We start from the raw sequence: 16346 nt of genomic DNA on the forward strand, positions 1-16346 counted from the left end.
AGATGGTACACAATAGCAAACTCTGAATATGGGAGACATAAGGGAAGAGAGTCAAAGTTGTTGAAACTGACTCTTCCAAATTTAAAAGTACAAAATTCAGGTCCAACTTACAGTTTTATTTTAGCTAGCACCTCAGTTACAATTTCAAAAAGCATCTATTTGGAAATACACTTGGAAACCTTCATTTAGAATGTGAACGGATAATGAGATTATAAGAACCTCATACCGTGCAATTACCAATGAATCGTTAAAGGTTTGGGATAAACATGTTTATTAGTAATTCTGAGTATGGGTTTGGCAACTGTATCTGCGCAACAGAAAACAAATCTATTTTTTGGTTAAGGTGTGGGTTTTTTTGGAAGAGAAACAGGTATTGCACAAAGCCTGTTTGTACGAGTTACCTTCCTTCACACCTAAACAAGTTCTACTGGGAACGTTAAGCAATTTTGAGAGAGAGAGAAAGAAAGAGAGAAAGAGAAATTATAAGCATGAAATAAGAGAAGTTCCCTACTCACTTCTTTTTTCTTTCTTCTTGAATTTTCCTTTCTTCTTCCCATGCTCCTTTTCATCATCAGATACTATATCTGGAGGCTCATGCAAGCTGTCATGAGGTGGTGAAGGCTCTCCAGTGCGGTACAATCCAGGGAATTTTGTAGGACTTATTTCTTCAGAGCTGGGAGTACGAGCAAGACCCCCACTGTGTTCTACCCGACGGTGTTCACTGGGGCTGCTAGTGGGAGGCAGGAAGCACTCGGTCATTCTGATTCCCTGATATTAAAGTGAAATCTTCTGCTACCTGTCCATCACACCTGCAGCAGGGGAAAATAAAAAGAAACCCCACACAGTTTTAAGCAATGGGTTTCAGAACACCATGTTTAGAGCTCTCTCTCCTGAAAACACGAACAGCAATACCTTCTACAATGAACATTCCAACTTATGTCAAGACCCAGTAATATAACATCAGGTCCTAAGCTCAGCATTTGCAAGATCTGTCCATTAGCTCCTGAGCCATATTGACATAAAAAGAGAGCTGCTATTCTAGCCATTTCTACTTTATAACATATAAAACATTATATATTAAGTACCAGAATCTTTTAAGATTTGAAATAATTCTTACAAAATTCAGACAGCTTGCATACTGATTGGTAATATTTACTATAAAATAGTTAGTTAACTTTAAATTTTTTAAATAAAATAGATTTGCCTGGAAGCTCAGAGTGTTTGTGAGCACTGCACTTAAGGCAAAGATCATTTTCATCTTTCCCAAGCATATTTTATAGATGCAAATAAGAACTTGCCTAGCCTGTTGCAATAAGGGGGAAAAAAAAAAGTGTTAAAGCAAATCCATCTTTTAATTATGCTAATGCAAATTAAATAAGGTAGAAAAATAATGATTAAGTTTTTCTGGTATACAACAAGAAGTTCACATTTGAAGAGGCTATATCAGGTCATCTGCACCCAGATGCTGGCACCATGTTTGCTTGAGAGTTATGGCAGCCATACAAGTGTCAGGGCAAGCACAAGGAAAGCTGAGAGCTGGGGAAGGTGCCCTGCATTGCAGACTTAAAGTAATCAAGGTGGCTGTGTAGCCATGGCCTCAAAAAAACAGAATTAAAAAATGTTATAAGATTACATACAAAAGCCATATGAAACCTATTTCCATGAGTATTTTAGTTATGACAAGAGTATATCCAGATATAATAGCTGTGGCTTCTGCATTAGCCTTTGGACACTGCAGTCACCTCTGGTACTCCTGCTATTTACTGCTGATGTATAGATTACAGTTAAGAAGAAACTAGTCAACCCTTTGCTAAGATAGGCAAACAATCACAGATACCCAGTATCTTGCAAAATCTAATTCAGGGAAATAAAGAATACGTACTGGCTAAGCAGGAATTCCTGATATATCATACAAACCACATGATAACTTCTTATGCAAAAGCAGAAAGCCTCTTTAAAAGAGAACAGTATTAACATGAGGTACAGTCCTTTTTTTTTTAATCATGCTTGTTTTTTGTCATGTTTTTAATTGATGTCGAAAACTTCACTCCTATGCTAATTTGATATTGTGTTTAATTAAGTAAATGGCGTGCTCAAATAAGACATTTTAGGAGAGATGTCCAGGTAACTAAAGCTTCAGACTTACAGATACGGAAAAGGTAAAAACTTTCAATTATATAATTTTCAATATTACCAATGACACAAACTGGCAATACTATTTCATCTCATCTGACTATCAGAATGAAAGTAAATTTCTGATAGTAAAATTCCTGTACAGCACCTGTTTGCATTTCCTCCACCAACCCCTCCTCCCCACCTCAAAAAGCACAACCCAACACACCCCACCAAACGCTGCTAAACAACAGACAGTATTTCAACAGTAACTCATGGAATGAAATGAAGAAATATTACATATAATTTAAGTGAACAGGATGGACCACACCTACAAATCAATCCACATCTAGAGTGGGCAAGATGGGCAAGTGCACAGAGGGAAAGGACAATGTCATTGCAAAGGCACATAAACACCACCCTGGAAAACGAGGATGCACATGCTTTGCCTCTGGACCCTGGCAGAGCTCCTGGGATGAAGCCAGACTTGGCCCATACGTTCCACACCACTCTTCAAATGCTGGGGTCTTATTTACAGACTGGTAGAACGCAGAAAAACATAACATGGAATTGCATTTTGCCCAGTTAACAATTATAAAAGTTTGGTGGTGCTTGGTTTGGTTTTTTTTTTTTTTTTTTTTAAACTCTCATCCTTTAGTTCTCTGTATGCACAACACAGTGAAAATTTAATGTATGTACGACACAAAGTATCTCACTACAGGAGATCACTCACAAAGTGCTTATGGAAATTAACAGTTACTCAGATCAGAATTTGAATAGAGCACAGTAAGACACAGAATTATGATGAGAAACAAAATATTCATGAGGTCTTTCAATACTGTTCATTCTTTATTCTGGCTAAGGCAGAGACACTGACTAAAAATAAAGTTAATGGTGCATATTTCTAAATGCAACAAATTAAGACTGCACTTATGTTTCATATATTTTATTTTACAGCTTTAAGAAAGCATTACTTTCCTATATGCACAATTTCCTGGGCCTTTAAATAAGGGAGAAATTCCACGATGCTCAAATTATATCAAGACTGATCGGCAGAGCCAGAGCCTTTAGGCCTACCGCAAAAACCTCTTCCACTCTACTAATGGCTGTTAGTGTACTATTGCCATTCAAATCTGCACCTTTCTTCTGGCTTTTACAAATTTTTGCTGACAGCAATAAATGGTGAGACTGAAAAAAAAAATCAGGGATCCTCTCAGCATTTTGAGAAGGAACACTTCTAACAGGCTGATTCTTCTGCCAACTTCCCCCTCTCAGATTTGACCCTTTCTTCCCAATCTGTTACTGCTTCAGTCCTGCCTCTCCTCTGCAGCAGGCTCCTTGCTTCAAATCGCTTTTCGCCTATGCAGTTCTCTTCTGTCAGGAGATTTAATACCTCACTACTGCCAGATGGGGAAGGTGATGCTACTCCTGCCATTAACACCACCTCCTAATTCCAGTAGTTTTCTCTCCCAATACCCCTTTGTGAGATGATTCAATTTGCCAGCTGCTCCAACAGGCTTCTGCTGCTGAGCTGGCTCGTGGAAGAGCTCAACAAGCACTAAAGATGGAAAGCAGAGGAGTGGCAGAACCACAATGATGGGAGTGCAGCCTCCCTCTTTGGGCAGTTCTGTTTTGACATACTGCACGCCCAGGTTCACCTCCCCAGATTTCACTTCATTCTTAGTATTTTCCCCATAACTTCAAATTTTGATTCCTTTACCACCCAGAGCCAGTACTCCCATGGTTCCTGTCTTGATTGATTTCTCTTTTTCACCACCAGTATATCACACTCTTGTTCTTTATCTGCTTTGGTCTCTGTGACCCAAGCTCAGTCTTCCACTTTCCACTCCCCCTATTCTTTATTGAGCTGGTTCCTACTCTTCTGCTGCCACTGCTTCCTTGCAGATAAAGTTCTCCCTCTTCCTCTGTTTCTTCTATCTAATTAGTTACTAGTTCCTGTTTCTGCCTGGATATTCTTCTCTGCTGCAGTCTTTTGTTTGCTTATGATTATCAACTCCATCTTATCACCTTGTCCCCGTTTCTCCCACTGATTTTCAGTCTCTCCCTAGTATCACAAGAAGTCATCTTCTTCCTTACCTCCCTACCAACAGCAGCCTCCTCGACTCCCACCAGATCTCATTCACTTCACGTTTGATTCTTCTTCCACAGGAGCCATGAAGGCTGTTGCATGACACATCAGAGAGCTTCTTGTGGTTCAAGCACCTGCTTAGATGTAGCTACTCTTTTCAGTACTCCCAAAATGCAGTTTCTCGAACCATCTTCCTGCTCAACATGGAGCCAAACCGTGAGAATAACCTAGTGTCAAAAATAGACAGCCTAGACTGAATATGTGTGGAATTGTGACCTTTCCTCTATACCCCAAGGAAAGACTAAATTAAATGATATTTTAAACATGGAAAGTAGAAGGTATGTCCTTAACACAAAAACTCCTAGCCGTCATGTCACCACCATCTTCCAAGATCAAACACCAAGCACAGAAATGTGGGTTGGGAAGAGGAAAGAAGATGCCTGAATGGGCAAAATAACGTGTTTTTCCTAGCCTCATTTTTGGAAAAAAAAAACACCAAGCCCAAACCAAAAACCTGAACTCTTTCCTAAACAATTCAGCCTCAGCTACATATCTAGTAAGTAAAAATTAAGACAAAACAGCTGAGGTTTGGAAAAACCAGAGAGAAGTCAAAGACATGACAGCCAACATCAATAGATCTCACTTATTACAGTGCGTCATCTAAGTCTGCACAAACACATTAAAGAGAGGCACAATCTGAAAGACTGAACTTACAGCTCTCTCATTCAGCACAGAAAGCTCCACTATTTCTGTTTTGCACTGAGTCTGTATTGTGACTTGGTGCCTTGTAACTAATTGCAACAGCAGAAGCAAATCAGAGCAAGCGATTGCATGCACAGATGTTATTTTGTAAAGCTGTTGGGTGGAATGAAGGACACGGGAAATTTTTCTGCAATAAGCATTATGCAAGACCACATCTGAAGCATGGTGGGTGTCCCCAGGCCATCCCATTTTGCCACAAACAAACACAATCTGAAAATCTGGGTGTTACACTGAAAAGCGTCCCAAGAAGTCAGTAATCAAAGGATGGAGGCAAAGCGGGAACACTCACCCAGCTACCAGAACCTGCTCTATCGTAACTTCCAGAAGCAAGACCCAGAATGCAGCAGTGCCTCATTGTCATAGACCTTCAGTCCAAAAGATCTGGACATATGTGAAGAAATTTACATTACTTAAAGAAATGAGGCACACTGCTTTTGGACAAAAATTATCCTAGGAATAAGCATAGCTCCGTTTGGAAAGTAGTGAACCATAACAGGAAAGAATAAAAACTATCACTTGTGATCTAAGCATGTCAAAGCATTTCAGGAACTATGAGTGGTACTCATACAACTGATGAGATGGTTGAAAAAGACGACTTGGAGATGAGAAGGCAGAGTTAGAAGTAAATTATTTACCAAGACTATACAATGTCTGAGACAGGTGTAAGGTCTGTATCTTGAGCGGACTATCACAAAGTGTGGGAGCACATTAAAACCATGGTCCTTCCAAGAATAGATGATATTGTTAAATAAGCTTCAAATTAATAACCTTGTAACTACTGATGGCTGTCAGCTACAGCAACAGCTTGGGCAAAGAACAAAGTTTTTACTAGCTTAAAGCTAATACACCATTTACATTTTACTCAAATTGTTCTGAGGTTTTATTACTGCAATAAAACACAACAGTTTAAGCTTTGTTTTGAAATAAAAAGATGCATTTTTTACAACATACTGAAAACCTTAATGCAAAACACTGCTTTCACTCAAACACTTCTTAGATTAAAATGTTGCCATGCAGTCAAATTGCAAAATGACATCAGAGGCCACCTACTTTATTTAACAAGCAATACCCAGGTACATAAAGTGTGCCCTTTCCTTTATTTAATAAGGCAACATGGCCATGAAAGGAGGAAAAAAAAAAAAAAAAAGGGAAGTGCTTCACATGGACAGGTAAAGCAAGTTTAAAATTTCACAAGTCACAAGTAATCACATAAATGCAGCATTAAGTAACTCCCTTGTGAGTCATGCACTCTTTGTAACTGGCAAGAATTAAAGCCTCAAGAAGGGCCTTCACAAAATTTTATGGATAATGAGAATAAAATACAAATTGCTTAGCAGCATTCAGCTCCTAAACCTAAGATTACTTTACTGGATATGTGATGTTATGAGAAAGGAGAGTGTGCAACTACACAACCCGAGTCACACAGGAGCAAGATGTACATTTTTCAAAAATAATGCCAGCATCAGATCAGCTCTGAAAGTAACAAACAGGTTTGTGTGTTCTCTCATGTACCTGTAGGTGAATAAAGTCTGCCACAATTACAGTACCATCCAAAGTATTTCAAGTTCTGTCCTGAGAGTCCATACCAGCTCAGAAGTACTGATATACAAATACACAAAACTACTTAGCTCTCAACAATCAGAGAGCTACAGACCACATCCATATTTGAGTGGACTGTTAGAGGAGCCAGCTGACATTCGGAATACGTAGCAGTATCAAGGTTATTCCCTATTATTGAGGGTGTTCCAGCTCTTCATTAATTCATTCAGTAGAGAGCCAACCTTAAAATAAGCAATTAAATAATATCCTAGACATTTTAGAAATATCAGAAACAAGATATCTGATCACATTATGATAAAATCTCATAATCACATGAACATAAAATCTCCAGGTATGTGGCAGCCTATGCTTTCCAGTTTGGTTCACTTCAGGGAAAACAGTATCACAGCCTCTAGTCTACAAATTCTGTAGAGCTCCATCAGGATGCAATTCACAGGTTGTTTCCCATAGATATCTTGGGGAAAACAAAACTTGGATCCCCTGGGGAGAGGCAACTGCTTTGCTCCAGAGAGCACACCTGAAAAGAGACCGACCATAACTGCATAGGAAAAGCCCCTGTCTCATGACTCTGCCTCCCGCACCGGCGATGCTGTCACACTGCCTGTTTTGCCAAAACATCCTACTTCCCTGGTGAGGCACCTTGTGACAGTACATCCCGCTGTCTGTTCCGGAGCAAGCTACAGCAGCTAGACTAGGAGACTTCGGTAACAACCGAAGCGATACACAGAGGTTACACAAACTATGCCACACACTATGCCTCCCATGCTCATTCCCATCCTTCAGGAATATCTCAGCAAGCCCTGCCATATGCCTTTCCCCAGCTGAATCAACTCCCACAGTAGCAGTTTCAAAGCAGTGCATTGTATTATGATCACAACCACAGACGTAAGAGGCATTCTTGGAAATAACTGGCCAGCTAACAACTGGAAAGACTGCTGTTCAGTTGCTTTACATCGCACGTTTCTGAAGTAACAAGCAGAAGGTCTGGACTCCGCATCATGAGGCAGATGGGCACTGTAACCAGGCCAGACTGTTCCAGGAGTATCTTGACTAATCAGCTACCTGCATGGCAGCTGCTACTGAGCACCCAGAGATTAATTTCTCATTCTTCAAAATTCTTAGGAAAGTGCTGGTCCACTGTTGGGGATTCTCTAGTCTTACCCCCTGTGAATCCTGCTCCTGGTTCCCATGGTCTTGTCACCCAACAAAAATTAACCCAATACCAGTTCCTCCAGTAATCATACTCAAGCCCAGTACACTAGTTTCCCATTCTGTGGTCTAGTCCCACTGCTTCCCACACTCAGTCCCTCTCCATCAGCTTCTTCATTCCCCTCTCCCGCAGCCCAGTTCTTCCACCATCGGGACTGTACCTTTTCTCTCTCACAACCACCTCTTTACCATGCAGATGTTCAGCACCTAGACCTGTGCAACTTCAGCTTCACCATTCCTCTTCTCCACACCCAGTGCCACATCTAACCTCACCTTCTGGCTACTCATCATTTCCCAGGTTTCCCCTGCCACCTTCTACTTCTCCCACACTCAGTTCTAATTACAGCTTCTGAAAATTACCATCCACACATAAGCAAAGAAATCTGGAAGATCTTCTCCAGCCAAATTTAGGTTTTCCCTATAAATTACAAATAGCATTAAAAAGGTCTACCCGATTACCCAAATATTTTTTATACAGAAAAGAGATATTCCCCCCTGCTAACTCAATTCTCAGAAACAGTTTGAAGGGTTTGGTTAGTGCTTTTTGTTTAATTTTTTAAATACCAGCCTATGAAACCAAACTATTCAGCCCAAATGAAAATGTGGTAACTTTTGATAAGGGCTGAACTATTGAGAGCTGAATTCAGTAATATGAACTGTCCTGCAAATGTATCAAACTCTCCTATACTTCTGAAAAATGCCACATTGTACAACATATATAACACCCACTATTGCTTAGATTGACCTTTAGAATCATTCTTGGTCTGAAAACCCTGTCCCCCTCTCCAAATTCCCACTTGTGCCAGCACTAATGCTTATAAAACAGAATAGAAAATTTTACTTTTACCACTTAACAGAGTAAGGGAGGAAAATGCTATAAAAGGTGTGTAGTTCACTTTAACAATTGCTATAAACATAGTATCATCTCAGGCTTTGTTTGCCCTCAGTTTTATACAATCCATGTTTTCTGACAAGTCTTCCAAAGAGTTGTCAAATCCCCAGTCACCAAAGGTTTGCAGCAAGTTGTATAGCAACTGATGATCTAGCAAATTAAGACCAATTTTTACACTTCTATCAGTTCCTGGGCTGGGTTTATTTAATGATAAATTTCCCTTATCAGAGATTTCAACTACAGCATCATTCAGTCACATTCCAGTACCGCAACTCAGCCAACTTGAGAACAGCTGTCCATTTAGTGGAGTCCGATAAAAACAAATACCACAAAACCCTGACCACTTGAGCTGAATGTAGTACAAATGCTGTTAAAAAAAACCAAGTGCTAATCATCAGAGTGAAAAATCCCAAAATGACGCAGAAGAGAAGCCAATGGGTTTGGCATCAAATATTTCACTGGAGTTTTAAGCATTTCTGCTATTCTTTCAAGAGCATCTACAGACTACCCACGATGGATCACACAACAGAGAACACAATCTAGTTTTCCAGAGAGGCCAGAGCTCTGCACACTCTGTTCCATCGCCCAATTAAAAAAATTCTATGGCTATATATAGCCTAGTTTTGGTTTGTGTGGTTTTTTTTTTTCCTTTTTATTTCCCCCTTTTTTGTTTTTTTTGAGTGCATTAGCTAATGCATGCTAAAATTCTACAAATGACAAGGAAAGTATTAAAGACACTTTGCTTTGCATTCAACACTGATAACAAATTTGGGACATGTCTACATGCCAGAAGTGTGTAATATAACATACTAGCATTTCTGTAACAGCAATAATTCACCTGGCAAAAGCAACAGCAGCAGTAGAGATGCAGTAACACATCGTGAGGCTCCTGCCAGCAGGTAGAGTTCAAGCTCTGTGGAAATTTTGGGAACATACTCAGTTGAAACGTACAGGCAGGTGCCAATGCTGCTGCATTACCATCATCTTTCTTATCCATGCCAATTACAACAAAACCAGAATGGGTATGCCCCCCTACAAACATCGCTTAATTTGTGTCTGCTGGTGTGTCCTTTAAAAGCCAGTGGCTACCACCTACTAGCACACCGAGTTCAGCACAGAGGAAGCCTACATACACTTTGTCAACTGCATAAAGCTGCTTAATACATAGAGGAAATGACAAAGAGCACGCATGCTGCACCAAACACTGCATGCTGAATCCAGACAGTGTGGCTTTTCAATCCATTACTGAGATATTATCTTTTAGACTGGATATAGAAAAATCAATTAGAAGTACCATGCTTCACTGAATTGTGATCATTATTTTATTCACAGAATTTTCAAACAGCATTTAGTTCATTTTACAAAAGTCACTTCACAGTCCTTTAACTGGGAGGTCAGCACAAACAGTCTAGTTTGCCTTACCAAAGGCAAAGAAGATTCAATTCTAAGGCCTTATTATTCCCAGAAGTAAGTGTCTTCTGAAAGTATATTAACATAAAACTTTAGGGTCCAAACTGTGGAAATTAAGTTTCTTAAGCTTTATATTGAATTTTTGCCACCATGTACTGAACACAGATGAAGAGGTCTATAAACTACAGGCTCTCCCTTGAACTGACAACTCTATAACATAAGGAGAAAGTAAGAACAGTTTTGCTTGGATCCTTTCATAGTGTGATACACAACACAGATGATCAGTTTCCATGTACGATTTTTTCCCATGTTTAAAACCCTGCATATCCCAATGTAACACAGGCAAATCATATCCAACTTCTAGTGAATATTAAATTAAAACAGAACTATGGTGGTTGAGAAAAAAAAAACATTCTACTGTAACAGCAGAAAGAAAAAGTAAAGAAAGACTTTCAGCTAGAAAAACTTTATATACAGCTTCTCTGATTATTTTTAGTGATTATTTAATAACTATGTCTATCTACTGATTATTTTTAGTGACTGATAACTAAGTCTATCTGTAGCACCTTTGTTTTTTGCTTAAACAGTCCTGTATATTCTCAAGCTAATATCAGTGGCTATTGACCTAGAAACCAAAGTAAAAGGAAAGTCTACCCTTCTGCCTTTACCGGTTGTTTTATTAGGCCCATACCAAGTAAAATCAACTGCAGATTAGGTTGCATGCAAACATTTTCCTAACTTAACTATAATGGACAGAAGTATAATGTTTCCATGCTCCATGCACAGCAGTTTTTAGCAAAGCCTTGTTGTAGATGGAGTTTTACCCACCAAAAGATTTTTTTCTGATGTAGTTTACTTCATTTGGAGATCTGTGTTGAGCTATGCCAACAAAGTACTAATTTTATTGATCCAGGTTATGTCTATAGCAGTGCAACCTGCTGGAACAGATGCCGAGGTCTGTCAAACTCATGCTATAAGTAAAAGAAAATAATATTTTTTTTTTAATCAGTATATGTGAGCTTCCACACAAGAAGAGGACTATATCACCTCCTCTTTTCAGACATATTCCCATCAATGCCAATGAGAACTCATCAAGACCACATGAAGTATTTAGCCTTTCAGTACCATATGTAGAGTTGGGATTAACAAATTGTGTTTTCCACCTCTGCCCCAGATTCACTCAATACCCAAGAGGAAAGTCAATTTAAATATTTATAAGCTCAGTAGATTATTAATTATAATTAACATCACCACCTCCAGGGCTGAGGTGTTGCAAAATGTCACGCGTGTGAACACTGAAAACATTCACAAATATATTCAAGGCAAGGTGCGGCGTCACCCAGCTTGGGACAGCAGCTGGTCTCCACGGTTCCTCTCTGCAGCGAATGGCTGGGAAACAGGAATCTGCCTCCACAGCCAGCAAAGGCTACTTCAGAGGCAACTATGGGGAAGACTGATCAGTTAGATTACTGAAACAGCAGCAGGACCCACAAGTTCACTGTATTTATCTTCTACACAGCCAAACAGCCTTACAAGAAAACTTACACGAAACACCAGCTTTCTAGAAAAACGTATAAACATCCTTAAAATTTAATTTTAAATTCACATATGTTTTCTAAAGCAAGCTCCAGCTCAGTCTGGAGCACCTAATGCAGTAATTTGACAATCCTACGGCTTCAGAGCATCATAAAAAAACATACCTTAAGAAATAAACAATTATTGCTGTTTTCCATTTACTTGGCAAATACAGTAAAAATCAACTGAATAATAACACAAATAGACACTAAAAATATGTATGCTTCCCAGCTGGCAAAAAAGTTCAGTATCTGATAGTACAGGACCAAACAAGTTCTGACTGACATTTCCATATCTGTTGTGTAGCCTTGTCTACACAAGAAAAATCATGTTGCTTTAAATAAAATTAGTGCAGGTAGTATAATGGTAGCCCTAGTATATACAAGACAAAATAGTGCCATTGTCCTCCCCGTCACCCCTAACAGAAAATAAACTGCCTCCGTCAGTATAAGGCATTTTTAACAGTGGTGAAATCCTTACTCTTAAGTACTAAAAACCACCAAATGGAATTAACTGTCAAAAATATGCATCTGGAACTGACTGCTCTAATGATACACACTAACTGCAAACTTGTGACATATGTTTGTGTATCTTCTAGATGTCTTCAAAGTCTGACTGACGCAGCATATTAAAAACTTACTTACAAAAGAAGAATTTATAAAGAACTAGCAACCAAAGAAGACAAACCACAATAGAAAACTTAAAGCTAGTTTTATCACAAAATAAAATATCATAAAACTGTAGCATGCAGAAGGGGTGCTGCAGGTAACAACCAATGCAACTTCTCCACTGATTCTTGGTAGAGTATGCAGATTTTGGCATACTCCAAGATACATTTGTGACAGTCATTGCCAGAAAATTAGTTCTTCTTAATTATCTTTGTCAAGGAACTTGGATTTGAATCTACACCTTGGTATGTCAGTCACATTAATTTACTGAACCATCTAGACAACTAAGTAAGAACTCCACATATTCATCACTTCCTCTTTCAGCTGGAAAGTTACATTTCATTTCCTTCAACAACTTTTAAAATCGTTTTCAAAACATGACTGATAAAGACACACCTGCTCACCAGTGGTATGAGTTGTATAAATGTTGGAGAACTGCAACCCCAAATTTCAGGATTAAAACTTCAGAAGCATGACCTGTGAAAGACCTAAGATTAGCTTGCAAATGGCCAGCACAAAGAAAACTTACAGAATTTGTAAAGATTAAAACATCTAAAGAACAAGAAAAGCTAAAACCACTAGACTGAAGTAATCGAAGGATTTTCTGGGTAAATCTATTCAGTCAGTTGGTTCCCCCCTCTCCCTCCCAAGCTCTTACATTTTTAGTCCATTCAATCAATTAAAAAAAAAAAATTAAATATGAAAAGTTCTTTAGGCTATCTTAAAAGAACATCATCTCCTTTGAAGCCACCACAATTGAAAATTAAAAGAGGAGGGTGTGAGATGATACTATTCTTCAAATCCAATTAAAAAAAAAAAAAAGGTGTTTTAGCTTTTGTACATATTAGCATTATGCTTTTATATAGCATTTGGTTCACAATATTGAAATCCACTGCAGTTAGATTATTACAAGTATAGTAAAATATCTGCCAATGTAATTATCTTACAACAAGCAATATTAAATTAATACACTCAATATTAAGTATGTGAAAGCAGTGTATTGGGCAGAGGAAAACAATAACAAAGAATTACAGACTTCCATAGTAACATGATATAAAAACACTACCAATACCATGAAATGAGAGTTTCATTGCTGGCATGTTTAGCATTAGAATTTACATTTAGCATTCAATGTAATTCACGCTAATAAAAATCAGTGAAAATTTATTTTCATTGCAACATCCAAAATAATTCTGCTTGACTGGTGATGGTCATATTTAAAAACCACACCTGGACAAGCAACCACACCTGGACAAGCAAGAAATGTTAAAGTAGCAATAAGCCTAATTACCAGGGTAAGTTAAATGTTAAGTTTCACAAAAGTTATTACAGAAAAAACATTTAAATTATAGTTTCTAACTCTTAGGTGTAACTCTTATTTTTAAAAGTTAGGTATGGTTTTAAAGAGAAGCGGTGTTCTTGCAGAATTCTTACTAAATTTTTTGTGAAAAAGGAGGCAGCAATTTTTGTTACTGTGACAGCTCTTTTTCCACAAGTGTCAAGTTAACAGTATTATCATCATACATTGTGTGTAAAAAACACGTATCCAGCTCAAGCTCTGGTAGTACCAGAGACCTATGTTCAGTCTCGAGTTCCTTTCTGCCAGATATCTGTCTTCTAGCATGAAGCTCAGTTACTTGTAATACAGAAGCCCAGAGATCCTACTCAAACTGTAAAACAGAAAATAAACTTCATGTGCTGACTTAAGCTAGATCATAGAAACATGAAATTTTCATATTGCAGAGGACAAAAATAAAAAAAAAATACATTTTATCTATACATAACTATATGCATTGACTCGAGCAAAGAGTTATTCACTGCTAGCAAATGTACAACACAACTAACCTGAAACTAAATTTATTTTCCTTGAAATAATTTTCAGCTTGGTCCAAACCTGCATTCTGATTTGGAATGTCACACCTTACGACCAAGCACTCGTTCCTCACTCTTCCTCTGCAAAAGCCATCTGGCCCCTTCCCACCTGACACAAGCAGCCATCACTCATCCCTTTCTTTCCTTGTGTGCCTCCAGAGACCAAAATAGCCAGCCTAAAAAAGCTCAGTTCCTTGTGAGCAAGAATGAGAATAAAGGCGGCAGTGTGCAAATAAGAAATCTGTTCCTACTAGTTGCAAAGCTGCCCCTTCCATTGCTCTGAAGTAGAGGGCAGCACCTACTCCTGTGAAAAAGCGTAAAACTAAAATAGTGCATCTCTGCACACTTATGCAAGGTCTTCCCCAGCACCGTGCTTTGCTGGCAAGAATCATTAAGCTATTCCCCCGTTTCCTCCAGGAATGACAATAGCCTGGATGGAAGCAAGCCAGGGCTTGCCTACAAGGTCATACCGTAGATTGATCTGTAACACAAAGGATTGTAAACCTGCTTTCAAAGAAATTTTATAGTTGCATTGATTGCTTAAAGTTTCTATTTCTAAATACCTTCCCAGCACTTAAAACAAATAGAAAGATGTCAAACTATTAACAAGTAAGGGCACACCAATGAGGATGAAGTGACTTAAATCACGCTCTTCAATTATTATTATATCTGAAAAATTGCATGATTTAATTCTGTGCATAGAAGACAATGCTAAATTTGATTATTTAAAACTAAACATAATATTTTCCCCACTAATTTTTTTTTTTAATCTGGGCTACATACCACATTAATTCATGCTATTAAATGGTTCACTCTTCTTATTCAGATTTACATTATTATTCTTATAACAACTGGTGAGCACTTTTTCTTTCTTTCTTATAATAAAATTCTGTGTTTATTAAGTTACTAGTCATTATTTTTTGTCAGGATTGTATGCCAAGCTGCTTCTGGAAGAAACTGGGACATGTTCATTATCTGTACTTTTGTTTACTTAGTATTGCAGAAGCTACACAAGGAAAAACATACCAAACCATGTTCTCTGCAAATAGATCTTATTTACTTACCAAAGGAAATATTACTTATAGGTAGTGAATTGATTGCTCCTAAATGTTGTGATCTCATGTTTTCAAATTGATAGATCTCAGTCTCCCACACATACTTGGAATTCATAGATTAGACAAGAAAAAAAGACGCCTTCTGCTTTTTCAATGTACAACTAATAATAAATGACTCTAAGAACCCCAGTTATATTTCATCAGGCATATTTTGTTTAGGCATTAACTGTGTTTTTTACCTTCTTAATAAATTACATGATCCACTGAAGCCACTCTACTTTGTATTTATCTTTTTCACAAATTCATCCCTACTAGTTCAAAATTATCATGGCATTTTATTGATGAAACTAAACAAATAATTTTTCCTAGTACGCTATCTTCTAGTGACAAAGCAGAATAAACTATAATCTCTTTGGAAATATTTGAGCCAAGTGTTGCATGAGCCTACTTACTGGATCACCACTCCCTACTTGGGCAATTATATATATCCCTCCCCATCCCACCTCCCAGCAGCTGCCCCAAGTAAGCAGTCATCCCCCATTTTCTACCGCAACCTAAAGAAAAACTGGAAGCAGGGAGTGTGGGATCCCTCCTGTTACTCAACTTCAGAGGTGAAGGCTTGCCATTGCTGCTGCCAACATCAAAGGCTCTTTCACTCTACTAGACCTTCACAGCTTCAACTAAGTTTGTATTCGCTGATATCAAGCCCAAAAGGTGAAGGATGGCTGGGACGGGAAGGATAAGTATGGACAGGAAAGGAGTCATACTCTTTCTTCTTCTAACATCAACGTGCATCCTTACCTTCCTGTACGGCATGCAGAAGATGTAATTGTTACTTGAACAACAACCACCTCTCAACACCACCATGTCTGGGGATGAAGCCTAAGTGCAAGCCTCCCACAGGCTACTTGGAGCCCAACTATGGGCTCATTTGATATATTTTCATATTTTTTTGAGCAATAATTTGAGCCATGAGGCTCAGGTGAACAGCAGAACAAGACGATGAATTCTTTCAGTGAAAATCTGAAGCAGGCACATGGCAAACCACTACTAGTTTTAAGGGTGGTGAATCATTCACTGATTCAAAATAATCAGATGCATTAGTTCAGAGAAAAGCTTAGTAGATTATACGAGACATACAA

The 16346-nt window shown here is 38.3% G+C and overlaps 1 protein-coding gene across 4 annotated transcripts in view; it reads right to left on the reverse strand.

Moving 5' to 3' along the window:
* Positions 1–16346, reverse strand: part of RALBP1 (ralA binding protein 1) — a 35508-nt gene that overhangs the window by 17147 nt on the left and 2015 nt on the right. For 2 of the 4 annotated variants that reach the window (XM_082499080.1, XM_082499081.1), the window contains exon 2: positions 516–809. In XM_082499080.1, the coding sequence (XP_082355206.1) occupies positions 516–759 (244 nt within the window). In that variant the 5' untranslated portion in view covers positions 760–809. Of the gene's footprint in view, positions 1–515; positions 810–4209; positions 4240–12673; positions 12763–16346 lie in introns of those variants that run through there. The other 2 variants (XM_082499082.1, XM_082499083.1) reach the window with 2 other exon arrangements.

This window comes from Vanellus vanellus, assembly GCF_965231255.1.
Source record: "Vanellus vanellus genome assembly, chromosome: 2".
In the NCBI taxonomy this organism is placed as follows: Eukaryota; Metazoa; Chordata; class Aves; order Charadriiformes; family Charadriidae; genus Vanellus; species Vanellus vanellus.